The sequence below is a fragment of the Falco punctatus genome, assembly GCF_963210335.1.
Source record: "Falco punctatus genome assembly, chromosome: 9".
Taxonomy (NCBI): Eukaryota; Metazoa; Chordata; class Aves; order Falconiformes; family Falconidae; genus Falco; species Falco punctatus.
In genome coordinates, this window is record NC_137589.1 from 29,840,227 (window position 1) to 29,865,196 (window position 24,970).

Below are 24,970 nucleotides of genomic sequence, written 5' to 3' on the forward strand. Positions count from 1 at the left end.
AAGAGGAACCCAAAAGACAGAGCAAAGATTTGACACCTAACATCTCATCTTTAGTGTTACACAAGTGATCCTTGGGAGCTTTGACAAGTCTTGGAACCCATGGGTGTAAAAATGTGAGTGAAATATATGATGAGTGAGCAAAATAAGTGTGGGTTTTTTTTTTAACTAAACTCCTTTCCTAAAGATTTACATTAAATCTCATTACATAAATTTTTCAGGGTTTTTTTACAGGCATAGGACAGTGAGTGCAGCATACACCTCATCTTCCTGGAGTCTTGTACGTTTTTCTACACCCTCCCAGTCTAGCACTCCAGCGAGCTCCCTCACACTGGCCCATATCAGATAGCTGAGATGAGTCATAAGCTTTTTCTTGTTTCTAAAGCCAAATCACTGCTAGAAATGCACAAAACTGGGCAGCATACAGGGTTATCTAGAACAATTTCCACCTAAGAAATACCAGATATTGGTATAGGACACCACTAATTGCTATCCTCTGAATTCCCTGAGTGATTCACAGCTTTCCTAAAGAACAAAGTGCAAACCTGTGTACAGCACTCCCATGGCAGCCCCACACAGAACAAAAATATCTATCCCCTTATCTGCAGGATAATCCTGCTCATACAGGAGAAGGGATTTTTTTTTCCTCCCCCCTCACATATAGTTGCAATTTGCTATAACCTGCAGATAATTTCTGGCAGAGCTGTGGCTGAACAGTCTTTCTCCAGGTGAGAGTCTTGCAGCTTATTACTTTAACCCACTGCAATCCTTTGCACCATCCCTTATTGCTTTCCTGAGACTGCTTCTCAAGATAACTTTTTAACTCTAGTTCTGTTCTCCATTGCTCACCATCTTTCCCAAATTCACAACAGTTTAGCAAACATACTCCACAAAGTAAGTATACCTTTTTTGCCATTATATGGACTCTGAATGAAAACATGGAATGCCCTTGGACACCAGACAGGATCCTGTAAAACTTTAGCCAATAAATCCTTCTCTTCTAGAAACAAGCCCTTAGTAACTCACCCAAGTACAAGAACCAGTGCAATTAAGCAAAAACCGCTCATGTCAGTTTTGCAGTCTGCATGAGAAGACATACAGGTACCTAAACATACATGGTACCTGCTCACATAGGCAGATATACCTTGCCAAATTCTGTTCTGCAGGGCTATGTTCTTAGGGATTTCTAAGCTTGGTAGTTTGAAAGTGGTTTCAGTGTACTTATGGTAGTTGGAGTCATACTTTATAGCAATTATGTGTAAATACACTCCTAGTGACCAAGTCACAGAGTAATCGGGCAGCTAAATGCAATACAGCATTCAAAGAAGTCTGTCTGCTTTTTGCAAGTGTTAGATACCTGCAGGCACAGCAAAAACTAAAGCCAAACAGTGGAAGAGTATATGCACACTTAAGTCTCAGGTGACACCTATCAGAGACAGGATTTGGAAGAAATATGGAGGCAGCTGCCTCCATACAAACACTTAGCAAACAGAATATGTGCCCAGAACTGCTTCTAGCACTTTCTGCTAGAAATGTTGTATTCAGTAGGCAGCAAAATAAAAAATACCCCAAAACTCTGATACAAGCCAAGTATGCCTGGAGTAGCTGAAGTAACGAAGCCTCACTTCCTTTATCATTGTAATTGTTGTCCCTAGTTCCTTCCAAACTCTTATGTTTCACCCTCCCGTTGGGCAGGATGCAGCATGTGCTTGAGTCAAGTGTGTGCTGATGAGCAACTGCAGACGTGTGGTTGCAACTGAACATACACATATCCACCAGGGAATTAGAGATCACTGTGACAGGAGGGCTTAGACTGACAAGGCATACCAACTTTAAGGTTTAAAAGAACATTACTATATTATCATTCATTGACAACACTCCCCATGCCAGTAATTCTCACGCTAGTGAACACCACTACATGTTAGTTCTTAAATGCAGAATCATAGAATGGGTTGGAAGGGACCCTTGAAGATCACTTAGTCCAAGCCCCAGTGATGATCCACATGATTAGCATATATTCAGATCAGTCACTCCTTTATCCCAAGTTAGCTGCAAGCATGCAGTACCGTGGAGCTGACACTGCAGTCAGTACTGGCAGCTAGGACCTGCAATGGGCTGTCATAGGTGTTTCCAGGCCTCAGAGCTCTTCAACGAGGACAGTCAAAACTGAAGCAGGCACCCTCCTTCTTGCCCAGCACAAACTGGAGATCTTACCCATCCAAACCTGTTGAATTTCTAGCTAGTGGCCAGCCCTTGGTCTCTGCCTCGGGACAGAGTGGCACAAGGCTCCCAGAAAAGGGAGGTTACTCTGGCACATGCTCTTGTCACACCCCTATGGGGGTTTATTCCCCTCTCCCATTTGCTAAGCAGCTTCTTCCTTTCTTAAGGCAAAAGCAATCTTTTCCCAGCTCTCAAGGTTCCATTTTGTCAATAATCAATGATGAATAAGTTGCTCGTGGTTCTCTCTGCTTTCAACCCATGACTGTATTTTCAAAGCCTTTGCTGTTATCTTATGCTTAAAGCAGGAATCATAACAAAGAGCACCTAGTCCCAAGCTCTGCTTCACACAGGCAGTTCTCATAGCAAGCTAACTAGCCTAACAAGCCAACACCAGGGCCTTGCACCACCTTCTGTCTGGGTTGAAAACAAAGCAATACTGAAGTTTTAGCGTGCTTCTCTTATGACTGCAGCAGCAGTTGGGCAGCTGGCTGCAGTTCTGCCTCCTGGTGCTCCAGGACTTCAGGAGAATTGCCAATGGTCTTGCAAGAAGTCATTTCTCCACAAGGACCTTTAAGTATGTTATCTCAGGAAATTAAAAACAAAAATCAGTTTTCTTGGAACAATTCTTCACCTGCTTCTCTTTACTATTCAATTCCTACATTTAGTATCCCCAGCTTGGCTAAAGAGAGATAATTGGTGTGGTGTCATATATTCACATACACACACATCACAACCCCTTCATGTTTTCATCACTCTGGGCACTACTGAAACAGGCTGCCTCTACTACAGCATCCTACTTCCAACCAAACCTGGTTCTGTCTAGTTTCAGAGTTACACTTGAGACCCACCCTGGGACACCCATAGGTCTTTTTCTCGGTAGCTTATCTGCCACTTAATGATGAACTGTTGACTCTCATCTACACAAACAGTCTGTACTGATCCACAGGTCAAACCCTGAGCTAAGGCAAACCGGTGCAGTTTCAAAATAAACCTTGGGAAGTATGAGTGACCTAAACCCCACGTTGTCATTTTAATCCTTAGAAGCTCCATTTCTAAGCATTTTCAACAGGCTAGCTGAGTTTGATTATCTGAATATCATCTCTGCTAATTAAATGGTTTGGAGCTCAGCCCTTAACTTTATATTTTGTGAAAGCCCCAGTTTATAATTAACTTTATTAATACTTTCATTATCTTCTTTACATAGAAGTCAGAGGCTCTTTACAACCTTTTTCATATAATAGTCTTGAAGAAATTGAGGATTTTTAAAATATAAAAGCATGATGCAGCATAAACTCACCTAGAAAACATTTCCGATGTTAGAACTATGAGATGGTAGAGTTGAGCATGAAACATTTACAGCTTCATTAAATGGGCCACAAAAATGGAAGAAAAGGTTATAACCTAGCAGGTATTCTTATACTTCCCTCAGCTGGGCCAAAAGAATTCCCTTTAATTCCTTCTTAGGCAAGAGTTTAACTTGTAAAGATAAGACTCTAATCAACTCAATCAGTTTCATCCATGTTCCCTATCAGGCAGGGCTGTACAAGACAGGTCATTGCTCTCTGCTCCAGGCTGCCACCGCCTCAGCTCTCCCACCCTAACACTGTGCGCACACCTTCACCCACTTCCCTCAGAGTAGCTTTTCCTGGCTTATTAAACTGAGTTTTTGCTAGCCCAGATTGTTTTGACTGAAATGAGTATGGGTACAGAAACAAAGATCTTTCTGCATTTTCCCACCAATAGCTCCAGCTCATATGTGCTTTAATGTAACCGAGTTTCTGTAAGTTAATTCACCTTTGCCTCCGTTGGGTGCATCCTGGCAGAAATATTTATCTCAAAGTGTTTGCGTATGTTCCCTCTTCCTATCAGCAAAGCCCTTCAAAAGGAACAGGGTGCACATTTGCAGCGCGCGCTTGCTCTTCTCTTATTTCTGCCCTCCAGCCAGCAGCTATGGCCCTTTAAAAGCAAAGAAGGAAAACCATTTTCTTGTAGGCAAGGAAGGCATTTTTCACTCTCATACACTCAAGAAAGCTTAAATGCTTCATTATTATTGATAACTGTTTTGCGGTTCTTACATCGCAGTGCAGACAAGGCTGATTGTGTTAGGCACTGGCCAAACAGAGCAACCTTCTGCTTTTCTTTTGCTGAGGGATGCTTTTCCAGTCCTCAAAAGGCTTTGGTGCAATAGCATCCCACCTGGAACACTTCTAGCCTCCTCCTCGCTGTGCTGGGCTCAGCACCACACCACCAGACATCCATACAGCCCTGTGGCAAGCAGACTGCAAATGGAAAACAACTCAGAGGCAACAAGAAGCAAGTTTATATATTTCACCAGAACCAGTTCTCTGCCCTGCTGCATACACATGGGTGTGAGAGGGAGGGTATGAACCAGCATGTGATTTTCTTTTCCCCCAGCAGGAACCAAACCCCAGCCTTCTGCCAAACAAAGACAAATTGAAGATATTTAATTACCATACCCCACATTCTGAAACAAAAAGAAAGCAGGTGCTATTCTAGAGAGCATTTTAATTTACTGCTGATATCTATAACAGGAACAAAAGTTTAGGATCAGAAACCAGACAGAATGAAATGAGAAATAACAGGAAAAAAGTGCCAGTGGTTAACTAGTACAACAAATTATCAGGGGAAATGTTGGTTTTCTCATTTCCTGATGTCTTCAGATCTGTCTTTTTTGAAAAAGTATGTACTTTAGCATAAATCAGTGGGCTAATGTCAAGAGAAACAAAGAAATTGCATGGCCTGTGAAAGATGGGAGGTCAGTCTATGGGGTCTAATGGTCTCTGCCTGTTCTGCAGAGCCGACCTCCAAAATAAGAAATAGTTTCTTTTGCATTCACATGCACACACGTCCTGTGCCTGCAGAGCACCCGCTGGCAGCTGGTATTTAGTCCCACGTGGGGTGTTCCACTGCTGACTGCCACATCCACACACAGCAGCCTGCTGCATGTTCAAAGCCACATGTCGGCCCATTTCACATCCAGCTCCCAACCCCTGTTTTTCTCATTCCAGGACATGAGGCAAGTTCAGGTACTCTACCCTCCTGCTCCACACAAGCAATCATCCCAGACAAAACAGGTCCTGGGTGTCCTACATACCCCATTATCCCTTTTACTACAAAACAACTTTTTTGTAGTTTCCTTTTAGCTTGACAGTTAGATTAGACAAAGAACCCACAAGCACTTAGCACTTTTTGGGTCCCACTTCAACCACCACACAAAACCAAGAATGTTTTCTTTGGCAGAAAAACACTAACTACCTCTTAGTTCTTACTGATATTAGTAATAAACTCTTAAAAAGCAAATCCTGACCAGCAATACCCACCCCCCCCATTATTATCCCATCACTCCGCTGGTGGGGTGAGGTAGCCAACAGGCAGCAGGTACAGGCAACTTGGGAAAGGTCTGAACAGCCTTTTGACAAATGTGTTTTTTTCCAAACTCCAGCATGCCTAACTTTCGCCCACAGCCCGACACAGCCAGTACCTTGGGTACTCCATTCCAGTGGTTAAGCCTCAGTTATATGCTGCTAATTACTGTTAACAGCCTCTTTTGGATCACAGTGACCTTTCAAGTTGTCTTAGCAAAATATTCTCATTACAAACATTGCTAGAACTCCATCCACTTCAAATATTGCTCCATCTACTTCAAATATTGCACACAAATTTGGGCAATTTATTGATCTGTGTTTGATTTAAATAGATTTATCCAAGTTTTCACCTAGCAAAATTAAATGCCTTCTGCCTGAAAGGGTAATCATGTCCCTGTACTGCTCCCATTAAGTTACATCAGTCCATCTCCCAGGTAATTTAGCTTTGAGGGATGTGCACAGATTCCTGTGACATGGTGATTGTATTGACTTGGCAATACTGATGTTGGTGGGCAGGAGGGAAAGCAGCAAAGTACCTCTATAAAGCCACATCACTATTCATCTACCAGGCAGTAAGAAAACACCAGTCTTAAACACTTGCTCCCACCTGACACAGCTACACTCTCCCAGCACAATCAACTCAACGATGACACCTGCAGTGACACACCAACACTTGTTTGCACAGGGTTCAGGGTGCTTGCCCTTATCCTTCCCCCATTGCTCCACTTTTCATGAAGGCTCTGTAACAAGCAAAAAGGATGGGTTTATTCTCATCAGAAGAGTGGTGCAAGTTGAACACTGCTAAGAGAAGGCAATTAAGCTCAGAAAAGCCTTTGCAAACACAACACTCAAGATTTATTTTCAGGCGAGAGGAAAATTATGCTAATCCTAAGGGTTCAATGCACAACAAGTGGATTCCAAAGCAACTGGCCTGTTTTTCCATTACAGATCACTGAAGTGTAGATCAGAGATGCAAGTCCTTAACCTGGACTGAAACCGAAAGCTTCAGTTTTCAAAGAGCCAGTAAGTATGATTATCCAGTCTGATACGAGAGCAAGCAAACCTGATTTAGCATTCCTTGTGCACTCAATGAGCCTGTGCTGACAGTACAATGAAATTGAAAATATTCTTTTATTGGAGGAAACCAAACACTTGCTAGTGCTGTTAAAACTGTAGGGTTTAACCCGCAGAAGTGCTAATGAATTCTCCCCCAGACACTGTGAACCTGGCATGAGCAGGTTGATTTTTACCTAATCTCCCAAGCAAGTGCTAGCTTTTTTAATTCCCTTACCTTCATGCTCAGTCAGTGCCCTGAGCAGTATGTGCAGGCATTCCCTCATCCCCAGCTATTCCTGCAGTTCTTGCCCCACACTCCATTTATATTGAGCTTCTGGGGACAAAACCATTGATTTTCCCTTTTTTTTTCCCCCCAGCCAACCAGGTTATTACAAGGCAGGACGAGGTGGGACTCAAAGCCTGATGAGCTCATATGGAGGCCACCTCAGACAAGTGCCTGCCTCTCATGCCACTGACACCTTTGAGGACAGAGGTTTTACTTCATCCCCCCCTCCAGGGTACAAACATGCAGAGTGCATCAGTTCACACTGTCGCTGCTGTATACTGAGGATAGCCCTTGTCTCAGGAGGGAACTGAAGATGTATCCAGTGTGCTACGTGAAAGGAGCCAGCCATCCTCCCAAAACAGCATTTGCAGAGGGGAATCTGGTCAGGAGGGCAGTGCTGTTCTGGGTTTGGTGCCTCCAGCAGGTCTCAGAAGTGTTTTACAGCACAGTCCTCAGCTTCAAAACGAGCAGGTTCGTTACAGCAGGGCAAACCAAGGAAAAGAAACCAGGCTAAATTTGCTGCTGTTCATGCCGTATGATAATAGTACCCTGGCCAGGACACTCAAAAGGAAACAAGAAACAAACCCTTTAACAGCCCTGGTTTAAAGGAGGGAAGACTGAGATGCTTTCAGTACTTAATACACAGTGAGGGCAAAAGCAGGTATTAAGGGGAGCATTTTCATCCTCTGCTTTCATCAGTGCAGAGCTGAAAAATGACCCAGAGACAGTGTCCACCTAGCTAAAAGCAACCATCTCGCATACCTTGAGGTGCATTAATGAAAACACCAGGATTTTCATGGTCTGCTCCTGGCCCAGGACAGCCGTTGATGGGAGCACAGGGCTCCACTGAAGATGGGATGAGGCTGTATGGTCTCAAACTTGCCAACATGGGCTTTCATGCAGGATCTGGAGATGACTTCTCACAGGGCGCTCAAGCTGCAGCCAATCTTTCATGTTGCATAGAAGACACCCAGGATGCCAGCACAGGTCCACCTACAAGAGTATGGGCACACTGAAAGGTTTAGAGCAAAATGCAGAAGAGTTGCACCAAGGTGGAAGCTCCCAGAAGGTCTCAGTATAGCAAATAACCATGCAAGAGCTTGTATATGGGGTGAAGGGGGCCACAGCTGACCCAAAGCAGCAGGGACCTCCTGCAGGGGAACAGAAAGGCCAGAAATGGGTTAAAAAAAGTGGACATAAGTCATGTAAACATTGCTCCAAAATTACTTAAGGTAGATGACTCTGAGTAAGTGCACCTTAATTTCCCACCTTTCCAGTGCTGCCAGGTTCTCTAGAAATCCATGTTAGGAGGAAACCCAGTGGATCACCCAGACCTGAGGCAGGATCAGCCATGCTTTCACCATCCCCGGCCACTGCTTCTTTACAATAACCAACCCAAGGAGCCCACTGCTTCTGCCAAGGACACAGCTTTCTGGGGAAGCAGAGGCTTCCAAGGGCTAACAGAACTGGGCAAGCTCAGCACACACCCCTCAGCATCAAGCCCACGTGCAACTTGCTTCCTTTCACCCTGTAAGTTTGCCTAGGCAGCAGCAGAGCTTGGTAGAAGTCCAATTAAAATGAAGAAAAATCACCACCTCGGCCACGTAGTGGGTAATTGCCATTTCCTCAGAGTTATTCACTCCTCTCTCTGGTCACAGAGTCTGGTAGAAAGTTCATCCGTGTTCCCAGACCAGGCTGTGGACACCTCTGGGTGCAATAGTGTGAGTGTGCAGCCCTCTAGTGCCCACTTCCAGCCACGTTACTAACACCAGTGGCCACGTCCCTGCAGAGCCACCACAGCTTTCTGCCTCTCTGCCGTAAGGAGAGCCTGTCGCTCCTCAGGCCGCTCTTGATGGGCGGCAGGTCAGTGGTTTTGCACCCTGAGGCCCACGGCACGTTTTGGTTTGGGGTTTTTAATTCTAACTTTTTGGTTTTCTGCTTGCACCCATCACGTGCAGGGTCTGCCCAGGAGCTCTCGTCTTCTGCACCTTCGGCTGTTCCAGCTCCATCCAGCCACAAATCTTCTCCTCGCATGCAGGGCTGAATGCCCTTCAACACAAATGCAGGTGTAACATCTTCATCAACCCATAATTTTTTCCGATTCCTCTAACTCAGTCACCAGTGCTGAACATTTCCCCTTCACTTTGTGCATCAGCTCTGGCTTGGGATGTAAAGAAGCCCAGGCTTTCTCAGGGTCTCTGCTCCAGCTTTCCTACTGCTGCGCTTCAGTACCCTCCACGTAATCCAGCTGATCCTGCCCTCTCTGGCAGATATAATCACAGTAGCCCCAAAGGGGCCCAAAACTGGATTAGCAGCCAGGGTGGCATCAGTGCTGCACTCTGCAGCTATTACCACCCCTGCTTAGAGTCCTAGCTGGGGTTTAGGGGTCTTTTCCCCTTCCATCCCCACTTACCTCCACTTTCCGCTCCTAGCAACTTTCCAAAGACCCCAGAGCACCACTCTGGGAGACACCCATCATCCCCCAGAGCCACACCAGAAATCCAGCAGCAAGTTGTTAGGATTGCCTGTCATGACCTTTATTTGCTGAGCACAGGTGCCTGCAGTTTGCCCTCCCCATCTCCCACTAATGATGCCCAGACCCCTCCCCAAATGCTCTCCAGGTGCTCAATGAATCCAGTGTCACTTTCCCCTTCTGCTGCAGCCCTGGGGGCACAGCACACAGGTCTCAGCACTGGGCAGCTTGGTTTAAAGCCACATCCATGGGGAGAGCGGTTGCTCCAGCTGTTGCAGCTGGAAGGTAACGCAGCTCTTTGCAGACGCAGCAACCTTTCCTCATCTGTCATTTATTGCAGATGGAAGTAACCTTTTGTCATGTGTGATGCTGAGGGTTCAATTTAGCTGCCTGAGCACCTGCTTAGCATCAGAGGGTACCTGAGGCAGCTCAGGGGGCTGACAGAGACATCAGAGAACCCCAGCAGACCCATGTCCTTCTGGAGGCCAGGTGGAGCACTCCAGGCCATCTCCAAGGGCTCTGCGCCCCTGTGCTCAGGCAGCTATAGCAGCCTGGTCCTGGCTATAGCAAACCTATATCCAGACCGATCCTTTTGTACTCCCATGCCTACAGAAAAGCATTTGTTTCCAAGTGTCACCTCTTCCCTGCTAGCCAGGACATCTGCCTGGCAAATTGCACTTTGGGACCCCTCCCGGGGCTGGCCTGTGGCGAGTAAAGTGCTACTACTGCCAGCTACGATGTGTTTAGCCACCCATATTTATTGAGCTGGGGAAGAAACAAGGTGCCCAGTCCCAAGACACAGACCCCTCCATGCAGAGCCAGCCCCCGCACCCATTCCCAGGGCATTTGGGCAGCTGAGCTGGGTCTGCTTCCTAGTCAGGTGCTTTCCTGGCAGCTTTCGCTTGCCCGGAAATCTTAAAAAGGCCCAAGTTTGGTGTGTTGTCCTTCCCCACACAGATGATTCACTGCACTTTCCTCTGTAAACAGTGGGTGGATCCCAGCTGGATTTCCGGGAACAACACAGCACCGATTCCTGGCTTGGGGAGCCACACCTCCACACCTCCTTCTCCACATCCTCACAACCTGTCCTGCTGCAAAGCACGAGTGCAGGAGCAAACCTGTGGTCCATGCACACCTGCACAACGCTTATGGGATGTAGAGAGAAAAGAAAGCTCCAGCATGCCCCAGGCGAGGCCACTGGATGCAGGCAAGCTGCTGTGCATCGTGCACCCCTCGCTGCCCACTCAGTCCCTGCAGGCTCCCTTCCCCACCCCGGCAGGAGACCAGTCCGCCTGGGGAGCCCAGCATCACAGCAGACTCATCATATCTGCCTCATGCTGTCCATGAAATGCTTGATGCTAGCTAAAAGCTAGCCATCTCCTGCCTCCTCCTGTGCCCTAGTTACAAGATGAGGGCACTGTCTGCAAAGAGAAGTGCTGGCTAAGCCCAAAATCTTTATTTTCCTTCCAAGGGACTAATTGCAAGGCTAGCTGAAAGGAATTACTTAGAGATGAGTTGACATTTCCCTTGGAGTTCCATATTGCGCATCTGTGGGCATGGAGCAGTGCAGGATCTGGCATGATGCCTGCCCTACACCAGGCAAAAACTTCCCATTACATGTAACATGGTCCATAACCCAAAATCCCTCTGCAAAGCTCCATCCCCTCTCAGATGAGACCTGGGTCAGGCAGGAGCATCCTTGTCAGGAGAGCTAGGAGGGTCTGGGGCCACCCACCCGATATCCCAGCATGGGTGCAGTCAGTGGGGAGGTCCCCCTCAGCACCATGCCCAGCCCCAGCCCCAGGCGATGCCCCAGGCAGTGGCAGCCCCAGGCCACGCGCCGGGATGGTGCACAGAGCTCCAGCACTGTGCAGTGGGTCCCAGATCTGGACATGGGCACTGATCTCACCCTGAGATGCCTGAGCCCAACCCTGGGCTGGCACCCACCCCGGGACCCATCCTGCTCAGCCACGCACAGCGCCTGACCCTGACAAAGCTCTTTTCAAGCAGGAATATGGTTTTGCCCATCCAGGGGGGATTTAAACCTTGGGGAAAAGTCAGCTCTGGGTGCAGCGTGCAGAGAGAAGCTGCCCCAGACACTTCTGAGGGGACATAAATGCTGAGCCCTTAGGCATCCTTTTGTGGCACTTGCATTCCTGGGGAAGCTGTTTCCACTCTGTGACCTTCGAGGTGGCTCTTCTACCCCTGCCAGCCCTCCACCAGTGGGAAACTCCAGCCCTGCCACCTTTCCTCCAAGCCCTCCACCACCCCTGCTGAAAACATCAGCTTCTGGGGGTGCTGGGGCAGCATTCGGAGCACTCTCAGCCCTGTACCTTCCTCTTAATCTGCTCCTCCGCTAGCCTAAATCCCCAGAGCAGCATTCACTGGGCTGGGGCCACCACCTGCAGACTGTCACCCCAAATCCTGCCCTGTTTGCTAATGCAAAGCTTGGAGGAGCATCACCTGCCTGCCTTGGGGGATGCTGAGAGGCAGCACCCCACTTCGCCATTTCTGGTAAAAGGCTCGGTTTTCCTGCAGCCCTGCTCGCCTTTGCTCTCACTTCTGCTTCACCAGCACAGCTTTCCCTGCTGGGAAGCCTTCTGATGGAAACCCGCCGGAGCTGGCGGCGGATGCTGCCCGGCCACTGGCCGAGTGTGGCTGGGCCAGGGGGGCTCCGTTCTGGGGGGAAAGGATGCGGCTGTTCCTGTAAGCCTCCCGTGACGCCCCCTGCAGAAGTAGCAGGAGGGGGCTCGACTGGAACTTACCCAGATAAAAATGCCTTCAGAGGAGTGACTCAGCCCTGCGGTTTTCCTCCCTTCCCCACCAGAGATTTGGCTCCCAAAGAGCTTCAGGGCTGCTGGCAGGCATCGGCTGTGCCGGCAGCAGGACAAGGTGTCACCCCTGCATCCCTGCACCCCCTGCTCTTCAGCCCTGCTCCATCTCCTGGGCTCCTTCAGCCCCAACCATCCGTTTTGCTTCCTCTACAAAGCTACATGGGGATGGGGAGGGCTGCTGGCATCCATGGACCGGGGCTGGAGGGGAAACAGGAACCTTGAGGGGAAAAACAACCCGAGAAACTCCCTTCCCACCCCAGCCACGCTTCCTCTGGGGCCATCAGTGCAGAGGGGACTGGTTTGTGCTGCTGGAGCACAATGAGTGGGGAGCTGTGTGAGGTACATGCTGCCTTCAGCATCTCTTTGGGGGCAGAAGGAGTTGCTCCAGAGGAGTAAATGCCGTCTCTGGTGGTTGTGCCAGCCAAACTTCTATGCATATCCCCCCTTCATTTCCATTTCTCCCCTGTCCTGGTAATTTATGAAATCTCACCCAATTTCTATCCACGTGGCCAGAGGGCAGAAAGTCTCAAAGGATGTGAAAACCTGTCATGGGATAAAAATAGCCAGGCAGGTGGAGGGGGAGCCCGAGCTCAGAGAGACACAGCCTGAGTGAAACCCTGGCTGCATACAGAAAGCTCTGCAGGGGAGAGAACAAGTCCCCACAGCAGGAAAATACCTACTGCTGGCCATGCCTTTGCAAGGGGAGGTTCACTGATGGCTGTAACCAGGGCTGAGCTCCTCCACAGCCGTGCAAACACCCGGTGCAGGGCCTGGTGGGCAGCAGTTCTTGGCACAGGCATCCTCGTGGCTGTGGAGTCTTGAGTGCATCTGCAAATGCTGCAGAAACAGCCCATCCTGCAGGACCCCTCAGTCTGATGGGGGCTGCGGGCAGGTGCCTCTGGGCTCTCTGTGCATGAGTGTGGATGGCATCCCGAATGGAGGGGACAAGAGCAGGCTGAGCACCAACCAAACTGCCTGTCCTGCTTCCCTGGTTCTGAGCTCCCTCCCCGCAACCGAGTTTCAAGGGATCTGGCTCCACAGATGAGCCCAGGCTGCTCGGCTCTTTCAGTGAGGGCATCTCTGGCCTCGTGCGGTCAGGGTTTCACAGAAGGAAAAGCACCTGCTGAGCCCAAACAGCCCCAAACACCACATCTTTCATCCCAAGGGCAAGGCTGAAAGATGTGGCTTCCCCTGTGTATTGCATTTCTCAGTGGAAGAACAGGGGCTCACAGGCAGTTTGCTGGCTTAGAGGAGAGAGAAAAGGACAGAAGCACAAGAGCCAGGCACTGAATCACACAGAGCCCGATGTTTAGAGGGCTGGGTCTGGAGATGGGCTGAGCCTCAGCTAAGGCTCAAGTTGTGATTAGCTCTCTGTTAGACACCTGTGAGTCTACACTGGAGAGTAGCTTTGCCTGGAGAGGGGCAGCTGGTGCTGGCTGGGCGCAAGCCTGGATCTGGGCTCTCCTCTGGGCTTCTTTAGCAGACGCTAAAGAGCTGAGCAACCACTGCCACGTTGCAGCCACCCCAGCCAGAGCCTCCCTGCTGTGCACAGCCTGGGGCTGCATCCCAGAGCAGCCTCCCAGGAAGGGATCCATCTCAGCCAGTGCTGGAGCTGGGGAAGCTCTTGTCCCGCTCCAGCCCCAGAGGCTGTGGCTGGCCGCTGGGACAGTCCCACAGGCTGCAGCCATGTCACTGGTGGCCTTTCAAGGTGTCATCCCCAGGGAACTTGACAGCTGCATCAGCTTTTGTCCAAAACCCCACAGTACTGCAGGGCTCAGGCACTCGGAAAACACGTCAGCTCTTCCCTTAAGGCCACTTGCTGCTTTGAGAAGTAACACTGTGAGGTGTTTAATTGCTGGTTAATTTCTGAGCCCTAAAATGCACCTTGGTCCTGCCGGCTAGCTTTTCCTGCAGTCGCAGGAGCTCAAAGGTGTTTGTTTTTAACTGGATTTCTTTGGCTGGGCAGGAAAACCCAGCTGCCATCTCTTCCTCTGCCCCCTCCCCAGAGCTGGAAGGTCGATTTTCTTCCCCCAGGGTGAAACCCCAGCCCTGTGGTGGGCTGTCTCCCCACGGGACCCCCCCAGGGGAAACCCCCGTGCCTGCCCAGTGAGGCTGCAGGAAGCTCCAGCTTCCCCCGACAAACACCGAGCTGCCGCGCTTCCGCAGGGAGCTGAGCCAGGCTGCTCCCGGCTCACACCCGCTGCCCTCAGCTGAGGGGAAACAGGGGGAATCTGGAGAAATGGCAACTGGGGAAGGTGTCGAGTCTCAGCTGCTCTAGTCACAGGGAAGAGATGGGTCCCATGCGCTGCAAGGTGAGCCCCAGGATCTGCTTCTGCTCACCCACCTCTGCCCAGGAGACCCACAAAAACTGGGATCTGGGTGGTCACCCCAACTCCGAGCACACTCCTCCTCCTCTTCCTCCCCCTCTTCTTCTTCCCACAGCCTGCACAGTAGGAGCTGGTAAAGCTGCATACCCTCTTCCTCCCAGCCATGCAGGGTCAGAGCTGCCCTGCTGCCTTGCTTGCAGCCCTTCCCCCTGGTGTCAGGCCTGCAGTGGCCCCCTTGTTTGCCCCTCTTGTGCCTCTCTTGTGCCTGCTTCTCCTGTTCCTCAGCAGTTTTCCAAGTCAGGAGCACACCGGCCGGACCCCTCTCGGCGGGCAGAGGCGTGCAGAGCCCTGCCAGCCTAGCTGTGCAGGTGGCTGAGGCACCTGCGTGCCAAAGGGGGTGGCACAAAGCAGTGGCTAGGGCCAGCTGTGGTACTGGGAAGAGTGAAAACCCTTTTGGAGGCAAGCCTCATCCCAGAGAAGGCATCAGGAGCAGCAGTTGGAGGGATGTCTGAGGTCATTAAAGTGCATTCAAACCCAGCAAGGAGGAGTAACAAGGGGTTTGGCCGGACCTCATCCCTGATGGGGACATCAGTGACACAGCCCCGATGCTGCAGCGTTGCTCTGGGGCAGGCTGAGCAGCCAGCTGGGCAGCTGCTAGTGAGGAAAGAGCCAGGAGAACCCCAGCAGCTGGGGCAATGGCTCTGGGGAGGGAGTGGTGGGTGATCATAAGCAGTGTCATGCCCAGGTGGGATCTGCTGCGGGTGGGAGGGCGGCCCAGCCTTGAGAAATAGGAGATATTTCAGCTCACTGATTCACATGCCAAAGTTCCCGTCTGGTCCTGCCGCGATGGAGGTGTGGGGCAGAGAGCAGCAGCCACGCAAAGCTGGAGCATGCAGCCAAGCACACGTGTGGCCACCCAAAAATACACCCCGAGGCCCCGAACTGGTGATGCCAGCTGGTTTAGGGGCTTGTGTGGATAAATCTGCAGGTCCAGCTTGGCCACCTCCACAGAGCAGCCTTCCAGGTGCTTCCTGCCCCAGAAGCACACAGCAGCCCCCAAGAGACAAAACCACTCTGCAAATGTTACCTAAACCTGCGGGGCAGCTCTCGAGCCCAGGCAAGGGTGGTGCAGGCAGACAGACATGCCAAGGCATCTCAGCATCCCACTATCTATTTATTTGCCAATTTATTTATTGATTTGTTCGCTGTGGTGCAGGAAGAGCAGCAGCACTTGCCCTGCTACCAGCTCAGTGACACAGCCTGCACCGGGGCCCCAGACTCTCATTTCTAAACCACCAGCGGAGGGGAACCCCAGGGGACCTGACGTCATTTCTGAGCAAAAACAATGGTCAGGCATTCAGTGGCACTGGGGGAAAAGGATGGGAACAGAGTGCTGGTGAGTGGGACCTTAAGGGATGTGCTCACCCCACCAGAGCCGGTGGTACCTGCCGGTGGGCTAACTGCCCAGCCATAATGTCCCAGAGGGCATCATCTGTCGATGTCCCAGGGGAGGACAACCAGCCCCCTGTGGTGCTGATGGGCACGCTGCTGAGCTGGCTGGCAATGCTGCCAGGCCCATAGGCAGCACCTGCTGCTGGCGAGGCTCTGCAGGCTGAGGACAGACAGAACTCACCACGGGTGTCAGCCGCGTGGAGGTGGCCCCAACCCTGGTGCTGGCACCACTTGCAGAGGCACCGCGTTAAAGGAGGAGGTGGATGGGCTTTGGCAGGGTGAGTCCAGGATGCATCTGAGTCCTGGGGGGGGGGTCTCTCCCAAAGGGGGAGACTGAGCCAGTCGGCCGGTCACCCTCCAGCCTGTGCCAGGGAGGGAGCGCTCAGGCACACCCTCCGCTCAGCTGGGGAGGAAAATGCCCCCAACCCAGAAGGGTCACAGGGTGCTGGCAGCCCAGCACGGGCCATGCCGCAGCTTCCTGGGAAAGCAGCCCCCTCTCCAGCATCCACCCCTTCCTGGGCTGCTGAGGCTGCTGGGGGCCTCAGCTCTGGCACGGGATACAGGGATGCCGGTCGCTCCCTCCCACAGCTTCCCCTTTTCTCAGAAAGCCTGGAAACCAAAGGTGAAAGAAGTGGGTGGAAACTCTGCACACTGCCGTCCAGGAAGAGAAGTGAGTAAGTCGGCTGCAATATTTAACAGTGCCTGCGGCCCCAGGACTCACAGACTCGCCTCAACGGGAGCCGGAGCTGCTGGGTGAGTGCCGGGGTCACGCTGCCGCTGCGGGAGGGTCTGTGCCAGAGCAGGGGGTCGGTGTGGCTGTGTGTGGGGTGATCCCTTTGCTGCTGCTCTCCCCGAGGAGCCACAGCCCGGGCGCTGTGGAGGGTGGCTCTCAGCAGGGACACGCTGACGTCTCATGTCGATGGCAATGCACTCACTCCTGGCTGCGGGAAGTGGGAAAGGAGGTGCCAGACCCCACGCGTGGGGCATGAGCACCTTCACTTCTATCCCTGGCTTTTTTGGCAATTTGCAAAATCGGACTCATTTTGCTAGTATTTTAAAGGGTGGGAGGCACCTAACTGTTCCTGCAGACTTCCTGGGAAGACAAAGTGAAACCCCCTGGATTAACACCCTGGCCACCATGCCAGCGTGGTGCGGGTGGCTGCGCAGCACCCACACGACTCTGCTGCTTGGCCCCAGACATGTCCTGGCTAATCCGTAACTCCTGGGCTAATTAGCTAATAACACCTAAAGGAGGGCATTGCTGCTTTTTTTAACATGTAAAGCAATAAATGGGTAACTGCCGAGCAGTGGTGGTACCTGGTGGTCCTGGCCAGGCAGCCACATCCCCTCCTGCAGCAGCTGCTTGTGCTTTGCCTCCCCCAGGAGTGAAGGATGGGGCTGCACTGCTGCGGTGCTGCTGTCTGGGTGGTGGGGTTGGCCGTACATTAGCATCTCCAAAACGACTTGCCTTGCCGTGGGGAAGTGTGCTCCTGCAGCCATCTCTGCTGTGCTCCCAGGGACAGGCCAGGCTGCTCAGCACGGGTATTTTGTTTTTGCTGATAGTATTTCCCCTACGCATTGCAGAGAAAGGAAATGGAGTTTGCAGGGAAGGCAAAGTGTGCCTCACACAGCCTCATGGAGAGGTGGGTGCTGGATACGCAGGGCTAGGGGGATGCCTCCCTGGGGTGGCTCTCACAGCAGCTCGAGGAGCCCATGGGTGCCTCCATGGGTCCCCTCCAGGGCCTGGCTGCCCCCAGCTCCCAGCTGGCTGCTTGCTGCTGTGAGGCCTTGGAGCCTCCTGCCCCAGGAGCAGAGGCTGTGAGGGGCTGCAGGTTAACTCACTGCAACACAGAAAACCCCACAGCAGCAGCAGCAGCAGCAGCAGTAGCAGCAGCAGTGTCCTACTAGGCACCCACATGCCTGGGGTATTTCTCAACTCACCAGCATTTTTGGGCTGAGATCAGGAGCCTTGAGGAGCTTTCAACTTTTTGGCTTCTGTGCTGGAGCCCATCTTTTCCCTGGTACCCACTCCTGAGCACATCTGTCAGCTTCAACAAGCTGTCACCTGGCTGCTGGGATCAACACCAGGTTCTCACATCCTGACGTCTCCCAGAGGCAGGACAAGCCCAGGACAGCCAGCATCAGAAGAAGTTGTACCAGAACCAGCATGGGGACCCCGTATGTCCCAAGCCAGGCAGAGAGGAGGATTTAAGTAGTGCACGGTGCCATGGGATCCTGCCCCAGAGTCAGGGAAGGCAAAAGGCAGTGGGGTTACAAACACCCCACCTGCACAGCAGGCAGCTGGGCTGATGCAATCCTCCCTGGGGCTGAGCTCAGGGCTGTATCCTGACAGGTCCTCAGGAAAACACAGGATCAAGCCAGGGCAGGGCACCTCCACACCAACAAAATACCCAGCACCCAGATGGCTCCCACATTTCCATTCCTCCCTGCCCTCCCTGGCATTACCCAGCACCCTGGTGAAGACCAGGGGCCAGGGATACCCCCAAAGACACAGGGCCAAATCCAGCCCTAGCCCAGCCTGGTGCAGGAACGTGGGGCAAAGCTGGAGATGGGAATGCCAAGGAGCAGAGACAGAGCCCAGAGGTGGAGATGTGCCCAGCACACACAGGGCATAGGAACCTGCACGAGCATCCTGAAAACATCATGGAAACACCCACTCTCACAAGAAGGGATGGGTCTAGATGCGGGAGGTTGGGTAGAGCCATCCCTTTGCCCACTGTGCAGGAGCAGGAGCCCAGCACCGCTGGAGGGGGGTCACAGCCTCCTGCACCCCATGGCTGCCTGCAGTACCATGCCCCAGGGAGAGCCCACGTCACTCCCCGCTCTCAGGGCCCCTGGATCCCAGGGGTGCTGTGGATGCCATGTCATGGGGACGTTGCTTGCAGGAACAGCCAGGAGTGAAAGAAAAGAGTTGGAGCTTGTCCAAGTTTGCATTCTGAGCCCTCCTTTCCCAGCCTCGCCCCCGTGGGCTTCCCATCAAACCCAGGTCAAATTGCCCCCCATGCCTGGGCGATGGGGCTGCCCCAGTCCCAGCCCCCACAAGACCCATGCCAGGCAACTGCTGAGCTGTCTCATGCAGCCCCCGCACTCATGTCACTTCCCTGGGGCCACGGAGTGAGGGAAGGGGATGACTCCGGAGCACCATCAGGGAGGGTTTGTCAGGGTTGACCCCCATCCTGCTCACCTGTCTATTTGCTTGAAACCCTTCCCCTTTCTTTGCAAACCACGGAGGAAGATGGGGAGGAAGGCTTTTCCCTCACCTCCACCTTTCAGTTCCTGAAAGCATCGGTTGCTCAGTGGCCAAGGGCTGAAGGTGGGTAGCTGGCACTTTGAACAGCAGTGATCCTTCAAGTCTTTTGGGGTAAATGCCTTGGAGAGGAGTTGTACAGCTTAAAGAATGAAGCACAAAGGATTTCCATGTGTTTAAATACCTGTAGCATCTCTGGCAGGCTGCCTTCCTGCCCTGCTCCCTGCCACAGGTGCCTGCCTGCAGAGTGGGGAGAGGAGGAGGAGGGGGAGATCACCCCACTTTTCTGAGCTCACGGGGCTCAGAGCCATTGAAACCTCTCTGCCACTCGCTAATGGTCTGAAAAACAGCATGGTGCACAGCCAGGTCCCTGAGCCACTTCTTTGACCCCGACCACCTGCTGCAGGGTGGGATGACCCTGGTGCAAGGCTCTGCTTTACCCCATCTCCCTCTGCTTCTGCTCCTCCAGGTAGCCCCTGCAGCAGCGCCGCATGTGCTACCCAGGCTGTGCTGGCGCTGGGACCTGCAGCCTGGGACCCTATGGCTTTTGCAACAAGACTTGGCTCCTTTGGGGCATTCATCAGGATGGTGAGTTCACACTGCCCTGGCTGAACTTGGATTCCCCACAGATGGATTAAAATAGAGCTCCAGGCCAGCTGTTGAGCAATCACGGAGTTAGCTCCCCGCCGACAGTTGCTCGGTGCTTCCCCCATTGAAATCTTTGCCCATGCTCCAAAGTGGTGTGTGTCATTTCCCGTCTCTTCTGCTGATCCTTCAGACCCAAGGGCTCCCCTCCTGCACTGCCAGCATACGGGCAAAGGGCTGAGCCATCCTGAGCCACTGTCACCACAACTGTGGTGACACCTGTGTGCGACAACTCTGTCAGACTATTGCCAAGCCAAGAAAAAGCCTCTCCCTGCCTTTCAGCTACCTGCTCAGTTCATGGGTTTGAACTCCTGCTGAGGACTGAGGCTGCCCAAATCTGCTGGCAGCAATCTCCACAGCAGCTCACAGGGGTCCCCATGTGTCCCCCGAGTCTGCCCCTCTACGCACATGAGCTTTGCAGCCCAAACCAGAGCGCAGGGGCAGTGGGCAGCAAAGGGCATGTGTAGTTGTGGGATGCATCAGCATGTGCCAGCTTGGCCCATACCAAGACCAATCCCTCCCTGGATCTGCTCTCTGAGCTGCCTGGAAAAGGCCTTGCACTGCTTCATTTTAAGCTGCAGGATTACCCTCTGTCCCTTCCCAGTCCCAAATGGGCAAGGTCCCCTGCACCTCATGGTCCACCTGCTGCACAAACCATTTCCATCCATCAACTGTTGCCTCCCAGTTCAAGGGGTTCCCATGAGCACTGGTTTCAGTATGAATGGAAGAGAGGGCCAGTGCCCAGGAGTGCCCCACCACCCCAGCATGACTGCACCCCTTTCTCAGATCCACATGCAGAGGAAGAGCAGTTTAGAGTGAGGGATGTGTTACCACCTGCACACAGAGCGAATATGTAGGTGGGATTCCCAACACACCTCTGAATACCAGCCCCAACTGGAAGAAATGGTATTTCCCTTACAGCTCCAGCAGGTTTGCAGAGCTCAGGGCTGACCCGAAGCTTTGCAGTGGCTCTGAACGACAGGGTGATACGTGGAAGCAGTGGAAAAAAATAGCAGCTGACTTGAGCAGTTTCCAAGGAAAGCTGTGGCTGCGTGTGCTGCTTCTGGGATGAGAGCAAGAGGTGCCAGAGTCCTCTCCTTGCAGGAGCTCCCAGTTGCAAAAATCTGTGTCAGCTCAGTGCCTGCACTGTGTCAGTGACATGATGAGCTCTGTGCTATTTTTCCCCCCTTGCAGATGGAGCTGGAGCTGGCTGGGGCCAGGGGAAGCTGACTCGCACTGGCTGCTTGGCTCTGAGAACTGAATTCCATAGGCGTTAAAGCCTCCAAAAATGCCCTATGGATTCAGTTCTGCAGCTGGGCAGCAAATGAGCCTCAAATCTTCAGGAAGAGAATGCAACTGTTAGCTGTTCCTGCAAGAACTGTAAAAATCTTTGCTCCTGCACAGGCACCAGAGTAGGGATGGAGGTGAGTTACAGCCACCATGGGAAACCCTGTGTTCAGAGCCCTGCTTGAGGCAATCATTGATTGTGGCAGGCTTTCCCTCAAGGGAACAAAAAAGCCCACTACAAAATGTTTTCTTTGGTCTGAAAGTGAAATGGCACTTGAGAAAATAAATATGTTTCTGCCTCCTGATGTACTGCATGCGATTGTAAGCCTCCGCTAAAAATACTTTGTCAGAACAACAGCCTGGGTGTGCCCAGCAATCTCCTATTCAGAGTCTGGGCAGCAAAACCAAACAAAACTTTGGAAAAAGATAAACAGGACAGGATGAGTAAAGTTAAGGGTTATGCCCGCTCTCTCCCCGCAGATGTCCCCAGCAGAGACAGGAATTTGGAGAAAGTTTTTGTGGATGCAACAGGCTGTCTTTCCACCCATCTATTGTTTACCTCTAGGAAACCTTGGCTGCCTACCCTGAGTTTTGGGAACATTTTCCACTATAACATGGTACAAAGCTGCCACCAGGAATTTATGGGCTGGAGGAGTGGCATTTAGGATAAATTATTATGTAAGTCCTAATAATTTATGTAGCCTCTAATCGTCACTGTAGGGCAAACCCCATGCTTCCCCTCACCTTGCCTAGAAGAGCTGGTTTGCACCTGCTCCAGGACCTCACCTAAAGCAGCCCCTTCCCATGGCAGGTGGTACCCAGCTCTGACAGCCCAGCTGCGCCCTGCGCCAGCTGTAGGGGATGGGATAGAAACTCCTTCCAGTGCCCCATCAGAGCACTGCACTGTCCACATAAGGGTCCAGTGCGTGAACCTCAGGTTCACTGCGTAAGCCACTGCCTATAGGAGCAGCTGCTGCTGCTGGGAGGACAGCGAGTGCAAATGCCAGTGCTGCAGCAAGGCTGCCACAGGCCAGCACAGCAAACCTCTAACTGCACATTCTACCTGGGCAGGATGCCCTGCTTAGGTAAGGAAGAACAATAATAATAATAATAAAAAGACGGGAATCCCTGCATTTTTCCTGTACTGGGTAACCAAAGGCATATCTCATTAGCCACTGGTTGTTAACGAAGGCCTTTTCTGCTCCATACAGTACATCCCACAACCACAACTTGCAACACAGCCAAGGAGCATCAGCTTGTTCTGAGGCTTCTGCAGCAGTTTTTTTGGTTCAATCCTCCTGCAGCTTTATTTGGCAACAGAGTTAACCCATTTCCAAGAAGCTGATTGTGGAAGGGGAAATCCAGATAGTTGCTGAGACACTCCGGCAATTGCTTAAACAAACAAAAATTATTGCATTAATTAAAAAACCAAATCCACTTGCTTTGACTTTATAGCAATCCAGGACCACCAAGAGCCTCCAAGTTCACCTTCACAGGCCCTCTCCATTGCTAGGCAGGTTGGGAACACAGAGTTCCCTCCTCCTGCATTAGAAGGCCTTTCTCCCATGTGGCATAGCAGGGGGGGCTATGGGGGAACGGAGAAGGTCCCCTCTTTCTCTTGGAGGCTCAGAAAGTCCTTGTTCACCTGCAAAAATGAAGCCATCAGGTAAAAAACTAGAACAAGACAAGGTACTGCCAAGCAGAATAACCCACCACAGCTGGGCAAGAACCATGTCAGAAGTCATACCTAACTTTGCAAAAAGGTGACAGATCAGATTTCAGCAGGAGACATTGCTGTCAGGTAACTAAAAGATAGGAATACAAGCATTTGCATGTGTGTTTTTTTAATTGTTTATTTATAATCATTTAAAAGAAAGAGAAGTTTGCAAGCAGGTCAGACCCAGCCCCTCACAACCCTCCAGGTTTCCAGCACAACTCTGAAGTCCACCCTTTCAAAAGGCCAAGCTGTGGCAGTACTGTGCTTCACACACTTCCAGTAACTTTGCCAGAGAGCCAGCACCTCCAACCAGAGCTGAGTCAGACCCAGAACAGGGCTTCAAAGCAGCAATTTCAACAAGGACATGTGGCCAGAAGGACTGAACACCAGGTTACCCAGCATAGGAGGATGGGGACACCAGGATCTTCTGACAGCACATAGGGAAGTCCTGTGTACAGGCATCACACAGTGATCAAGCACAACGATATGGTCATAAACAACAGTGACAAGATATGCAGCCAATTGCTCTTCACAGTGCTCAAGAACCCCTCTCTCCTCTGGGACCTGTACTGCCCCCAGCCTGGAGGAAATCCCATTTTAGTCTCCTTAAACGAGTGCCAGGAAGGGAGCCAGCTTCCAGGACCTTCCCTTGGACAGGGTAGGTAGAGGCCCATCTTCTCTAATCAAGGGTGGCTGCCTGGAAATCCCCGCACCAGACCGCGACCACTCAACCAAACCAGTGGAAATCAAATGTTCATTTCAAAACCAGAACCAAAGAGCTGATCCGACAGACAGACAAGTGCCATGTGGTTTCTTCACAGGATGTACATTGTGCATCAAATAGGGTAAAGCTGCTGCAAACTTGTGGAGGATGGTGATCAGTTAGAAGCTAACAGGAATGGTGGCATCACTTGCTTATGCTGCTTTCCAGCTGCACCAAGAGCGGCTGCCAACGGGCTCCCACAAGGGCTCTGGACCATCTGTCCATTGGGTAATTGACTATATCAATATCTCAGTTTCTTCTTCTTCTTACAGTTCTGGTCCTCACTGCTATTATCATCTGCCTCGCTGGCCCTGGGGGTCAGAGCTGGCTGGACGACTTTTTCCACTACATATTCCTGCTCTCCTACCTTGGGGTCTCCCTTAACCAAGAACTCCCCTTTCCGGTAGGTTATGGAGACGCTGGTCCGTGGGTAGGTGCCATAAACCCTCCGGAGATCATCCTTTACAAATTTTGGGAGGTCTTTCCTTGGTCCAAACACCTTTCTGAGCTTCCCCCACTGTAGCTCCCCTCTCATCATGAAGCCTTCTGGCCATATGTCTCGATATTGATCTGACCTCTGGTAGGCAACATAGGGATTATAGTTGGCATAGGGATTGTAGAAAGGAATGGGGACCATGGGAGGTGAGCGCCAGGTGTAGTACGGATGGAAGTAGGGATTAGAGGCACTGTAGAGATGATGATACTCCACCTGACCTCCCACATAGTCAGGGTAGCTGTTCTGGTCCACCACAAAGGTGATGGGTCGGCTGTAGAAGTTGTGCATGTGGATGGGAGGGAATATCACAGAGCTGGTCACACCTTCTGCTCTTCCAGTCTGCAGCGGTGGGTAGGTGCAGGCAGAAGGTGGGATCATGGCTGGGTAATACTCCCGTGGCACAAAGCCAGACTGGTACATGGTACAGGAGCTGAGGTTTCACATAAAGGATGTTTCTCCAGAGTGGTTGATGAGTCTCAAAAGCTATGAGGGCAAGAGGGAAAGACAGAAAATTTACATGGGTTATACACATTCCAGAGCCAGGTTGAATAAGGAAATAGGCCTAGCACTGTAAGCTAACTACCAACAAATTAACAGAAGGAGCTCCCTGTTCCTGGGGCAGGAACGTGCCACAAACACAGCTACGTTGCCAGTAACTGCCTTTTAGCTGCTCAGCAGGACTCCTCATTTAACCCACCCAGACCTCAGAGTTAGGATGGAAACAATATGGCATAAACACACCACTGAGGGCAGAAGAGGTGGC

The 24,970-nt window shown here is 51.6% G+C and overlaps 1 protein-coding gene across 7 annotated transcripts in view; it reads right to left on the reverse strand.

The window, feature by feature from the left end:
• Nucleotides 1–4,390: 4,390 nt before the first annotated feature.
• Nucleotides 4,391–24,970, reverse strand: part of LOC308070091 (uncharacterized protein C10orf95 homolog) — a 31,670-nt gene continuing 11,090 nt past the window's right edge. For 4 of the 7 annotated variants that reach the window (XM_080403486.1, XM_080403485.1, XM_080403484.1 and 1 more), the window contains exon 2: nucleotides 4,391–24,690. In XM_080403486.1, the coding sequence (XP_080259612.1) occupies nucleotides 23,953–24,627 (675 nt within the window). In that variant the 5' untranslated portion in view covers nucleotides 24,628–24,690 and the 3' untranslated portion in view covers nucleotides 4,391–23,952. The remainder of the gene's footprint in view (nucleotides 24,691–24,970) is intronic. The other 3 variants (XR_013930620.1, XR_013930621.1, XR_013930622.1) reach the window with 3 other exon arrangements.